The sequence below is a fragment of the Lupinus angustifolius genome, unplaced genomic scaffold (assembly GCF_001865875.1).
Source record: "Lupinus angustifolius cultivar Tanjil unplaced genomic scaffold, LupAngTanjil_v1.0 Scaffold_118, whole genome shotgun sequence".
Classification (NCBI taxonomy): domain Eukaryota; kingdom Viridiplantae; phylum Streptophyta; class Magnoliopsida; order Fabales; family Fabaceae; genus Lupinus; species Lupinus angustifolius.
In genome coordinates, this window is record NW_017724979.1 from 1,328,758 (window position 1) to 1,334,025 (window position 5,268).

Here is a 5,268-nt window from a genome sequence, read left to right on the forward strand (position 1 = left end):
CCATTGATTTATATTATTTTTATTTAATAAATTAACGATGAATGATTTGTTATTTTCAGCATATACATATTAATTTCATATATATATCATATATGAGCACAATTTCTCCTCTTCCTAAAAAAGCTTTTCATGTAAAAAAGAAATAATGTAATTGGTATCAGTTTTAAAACCGGTTTTTATTCACAAAAAACCGGGTTTAATGATTCACAAACAACCGGGTTTCCATGTGCTGGTTAAGCATTTTGTCTATATTGCTGCCGTTGCTTCTGGATTGAGGTGTAGCCACAGACGTTTGAAGCAGCAAAAGGTTCGAACTTTCCACTTCATTCACCCGCTTCTATCTCTCTTTAATTTGAATCAAACATGATTATACTTTCTGGGTTTCTTTTGTTTTTAATAAATTCTTCTCTCATATATTACATTTCCATAGTTATGAAGATTTATTTGTTTTAACTGTGACAGAACCAAAAACGGGAAATTGTGGAGTATGTATATACCCAATTCAGTTATACTTTGTGGGTCATTTTCCATTGTCTCGTTTGTTGAGGTTTTCTTTTTCTGGGTTTATATCATATAATAATGCTATGCTCTTTGAATCCTTAGTTTTGGTTCTGTTTGAGTAATGAAAAATTAACATGTGATTTTAGTGTGCATGTTGATTTTATTATGAAAGGAGGGATTTTTGTTTGGATTCCTTGCTGTTTTACTTTAATTTGGCTGTGTCATTATTTGTTGTATTGTCTTAGTAGCCTGCACAATATGATACTTTCTGGATAGTATTTATGAATTCTTCAATGCCATTTTCTATTTTATTTTATAGTAATGCTAGTAATTTGCTCTTTTGTATACTATTTTTTACACCTGTATTATTGGATGAAGTTAATGTGCGACCTGAGAGGCCGAGAGTGAATCCATTTGATTTTGTGGGTTTCATGGGTGAAATTCACTTGTGCATGTTGTTGAGACTTGAGAGTGTTCAAAAGAATGTGTTGTGGGCATTTATTGTTTTGCTAATCAAAATTTGACGTCATTGCTGATCGAAATGAATGTTATCCATAAGCAATTTTTTTACCTTATAAACGACAATAAATGTAGTAATTTTTAATTTTATTGGCTTTAGGAGAGCATATTTAGAGTGTCGCTATGAAGTAAGTGCTTTGGAATTCAAAGATAAAAGAGAAAGGCCCATCTTTGAGGGTCACTTGCAGTCTATGCTCCTATTTTGTGCCAGCTTCTGGTTGCTCACTTATATGATCGCTTTCTTCCGATTCCTGGATTAGAAGGTTTTGTTTTTTTCGCTTACTTTTCAATGATGGGGACATGTTACTATAGCCTCCCATGTAAAAGTTTCTACCCAAACAATGCAGTAACCATTGAAAGTACTAAAGTTTATCATATTCATGCCAGAGGAAACACGTGCCAAAAATCCATATATTTTGGTTTTAATAAACACCATTTTGATTCAGTAATAGTGGGTGTAAATATGGAGGAAACTGTACAAGAGGAGGTAAAAGAAAACAATAATAGAAGGTTTAGATGGATTGAGGTAAGCCGTAATATGACAGAAGCACAAAGACATGCTGTATCTAAACTTCCTTTCCGGATGGCAAATCGATGTAAAGCCCTGATGAGACAGATTATATGCTTTTCTGATGACAAGGGTAACGTATCTGATCTGTTGGAGGCTTGGGTGAAGATTATGAAGCCCATCAGAGCAGATTGGCTTTCAGTTTTGAAAGAGTTGAAGACAATGGGTCATCCTTTTTACATTAAGGTACCTCCACTCTTGTTTTATTGAAAAGGTATTTTTTGTTTCTGCTTTATCTTCTGAATAGATTTCGGGAATTCGACACATTTGCTTCTCTACTTGAGTGCATATGTTTTATAGTTAACATTTTTTTCTCATGGATGTTATTTCAAATAAAATAAAGTAAAATGTTCAGAAGCTGGTCTAGATGTCTGGTCTACATCTTGTTGCTTTAGGAATCTCTATATTTTAGGATCTCAAATGGAACATGTGGTGTTTTATCCCATTGATTTTATTAGGTTTCAACCTTATGTTCATAAAAGACCCATTTTAAGTTATGTAGGTTCGTGGGTTGAAGAGCTGCATATATTCTGTATTCTTAAAATTTTATTGATTTTGTGACTGTATGTTGTCCTGGTCTGTTAGTACACCGAATGAGAATACTGTAACCTTAAGTATATTGGTATGTGTAGTTTTATCGAATGAGAAAATGGAGCTTAACAAAGCTGTTACAATAGAAGTGTAGCAGACTTAGAGCCAAGGGTTCCTCGGAGAAAATAATTTTTGCACAAGCAATAACTGAAGATTCCCTAAAGCAACAGAATACCCCTCTCTCACGCATATACCAGCCTAACCCCCATCGACATGAACCTCTCTAACCACCTGATACCTCATCAAATTACTTCACTTTGAGCATCTTTCTTCCTTCTAGAAGAAACCTTCCATGTTTTGGGCCTATGACCAATCTGATCCAGCATCAGACCTTTGTGCCTTTCCCATTCTTTTTCTGTACTACTGACCCTATCGTGATCAATATCATTATTATTTCGTAATACTTCATAATAGGGATTCCAATTTCAAAGTGTTGGGTTTACTCTTGTCCATTATAATATATAGTGTACTTTATTGGTTCATGTTTGCCTTAAGGTTACTTTAGAAGGGTATTTGAGTTGTGTAAATTACCTTTTCAATCCTATGATGCACCTATCCGAGTGCAGGACCATGTTATCGCGGACTCCATTCATCTTTTTTTTTCTTTCACAATTCATTTTTTGGTACCTCATGTGATCTATTTCTGTTAGACAAGCATTTGCTATGCGTTGTAGTTCCTTTGTTTAGGCATTTGCTACCTTTCTGTTCTTGGAAAGAAAAATAAAATTCTCTGTTATATGGTACATGTCTTTTCTTAGTGTTTGTAAAGGTCTAACAGACAGTTTAGAGTATACAAAACTATTGTGCCTCCTTCCGGTCCAAAATACCAGGCTTAAATTTTGCTAGTAGTTTAGCATATTGATCAATCTTGTTGCCATTCACAGTATCACTAGTCCTCCGATTGCCAAAGAATGGATGAGGTACATCTGGTAGGAAATGGTCCAGTTTGTAGATAACTTGCTATAACTTCGACCCTAAGAAGCAAAAAAACAAAACCTGCAATTTCAATTTTGGCAATTAACCCGCTCAGACTTGCAAAGTTTAACGGATATTCCACTTACAATCACATGGCATCAGTTAGATGTTTTTAGTAGAACTACTACGTAAATTAAAATATTTGCAATGAGAAAAGTTTGTCTTTTATACTTGATAGTTCATACCGAATTTTTAGAGCAATATGTGACCAATTTGGCAGTGTTGTTTCTAGCACGAATATATTTCATTCCTAGAAAAAGTTAGATGTATATGCCAAGGAAAATTACTTAGCTCCCCTGATTGGCTCTTTGATCGATAATGAGCAATGGGATGCAGTTTACTCCTGTAGCTATCTAAACATTCTAGCAAGATAATGAAACATCTGCCTTTTGCTAGAGTTTTTTAAGCATTGGAGAAACTTATTTTAAAAAGTAAAAGGAAAAGCAATTTAAGCATGACTGCATTTATTCAAGCAATTTTCATGGTAGAACTAGAAGGTCATTGTGTTACCTGAATAATGTTTCAAATTGCACTCCACAACCGCAATTGAGGCCACAATATTGCCGTTTCTGGAATCTCTGAAACGGCATCGCGACTGCAATTGCGGCCACATTTCCCCTCACATAATTTTAGTATACGCAACGTAACTGCAATCACAGTTTAAAACATTGCCTGAACTTGTGCAACTTCTTTTGTTGGCACGAATGAAATCTTTTCTTTATTTGTTCCTTATGGCTGTAAATAAAATTATGGCTTGGTAATCTCACTTGTAGGTGGCAGAACATGCACTTCTAGAAGAATCCTTTGAAACCGACGTTCGTGATTATACAAAGATAATCCATTATTATGGTGACCACAATCAACTTGAGGATGCTGAGAATCTTCTCACAGCCATGAAGCAAAGGGGCTTCATCTGTGATCAAGTAATTCTGACTGCTATGATTAACATCTACAGCAAAGCTGGTCATCTCAACCAGGCCGAGGAATATTTTGAAGAGATCAAATTACTTGGTGAAACTTTGGATAAAAGATCATACGGATCAATGATCATGGCCTATATCAGAGCTGGCGTGCCGGAACATGGGGAGAATTTACTTCAAGAAATGGATGAACGAGAAATATATGCAGGCAGCGAGGTTTACAAGGCATTACTTAGAGCCTTTTCGAAGAATGGTAATGCGGAAGGAGCACAAAGGGTGTTTGATGCAATTCAGCTGGCTGGTATCTCCCCTGATGATAAGATCTGTGGGCATGTTATTGATGCCTATGGTATTTCTGGGCAAAGTGAAAAGGCATTCATTGCATTTCAAAATATGAGAGGAGCAGGTATCGAACCGACGGATAAATGCATAGCTTTTGTGTTGGCTGCATTTGAGAAAGAAAGCAAGCTAAACAAAGCATTACAGTTTCTAATAGATTTGGAGAGAGATGGCATTATGGTTGGGGTAGAAGCTTCTGGTATACTGGCCAGATGGTTTCGAAAACTCGGGGTGGTGGAGGAGGTGGAGCATGTTTTAAGAGACTTCGCCGGCCGATAAGCCAGTGTAAAAGTTACTGCATCATAATTTATTTGGAACTTTTATATTGATGATGGATTTCTTTGTTTAGTTTTTCAAATTTAAAAACATTTCCGGAAATGATTGTCTGTTGTTGGTTACTATCACGTGGTGGTGGGTGGCTGAATTCTGAGGAATGAAAAGCAAAGCTAGAATTTTTTTTTTTATTGAAGAGGGTAAAAAAGAACATAACTTTATTCATGGACTCAGGTTAAAAAAATTATATTTTCAAAAGAAATTGCATAAAAGAAAACTTACATTTGCCTCTATTAACAACTACCATCATTTTTACAAGAGATTTTATATTTTCTATACAATATTTATTATTTGTTTTTTTCATTTGCTCATATTAAAGTTTTGACTATCTCTGATTCTCTGTTTTTATGTTATTATGAGACTATCAATTAATAAGCAATATTATATTAGGACAGGATTGTAGTTTTAAAAAATCGATAAAAATAACTACTTTTATTTGTAAGTCTAATTTAGTGAGAAATGTCTCATAATAAAGACCATGAAGAGTATATACTAACACTGCCCTAGGTTGACATGATTGAT

The 5,268-nt window shown here is 34.9% G+C and overlaps 1 protein-coding gene across 1 annotated transcript; it reads left to right on the forward strand.

Annotated features, from left to right (window-relative positions):
* Window positions 1–213: 213 nt before the first annotated feature.
* On the forward strand, window positions 214–4,695 carry LOC109339891 (pentatricopeptide repeat-containing protein At1g01970). Its single transcript, XM_019577419.1, has 3 exons — window positions 214–307; window positions 1,121–1,774; window positions 3,928–4,695. Exons 2-3 carry the CDS (start codon window positions 1,310–1,312, stop codon window positions 4,690–4,692), a joined length of 1,230 nt encoding a protein of 409 aa, XP_019432964.1. The 5' UTR covers window positions 214–307; window positions 1,121–1,309; the 3' UTR covers window positions 4,693–4,695.
* The last annotated feature ends 573 nt before the right edge of the window (window positions 4,696–5,268 follow it).

Coding starts and splice junctions, on each gene's coding strand:
- LOC109339891 (XM_019577419.1), top strand. CDS start 1,310: ATGATGGGGACATGTTACTATAGCCTCCCATGTAAAAGTTTCTACCCA. Junction 1,775..3,927: donor GTCATCCTTTTTACATTAAG/GTACCTCCACTC, acceptor TCTCACTTGTAG/GTGGCAGAACATGCACTTCT.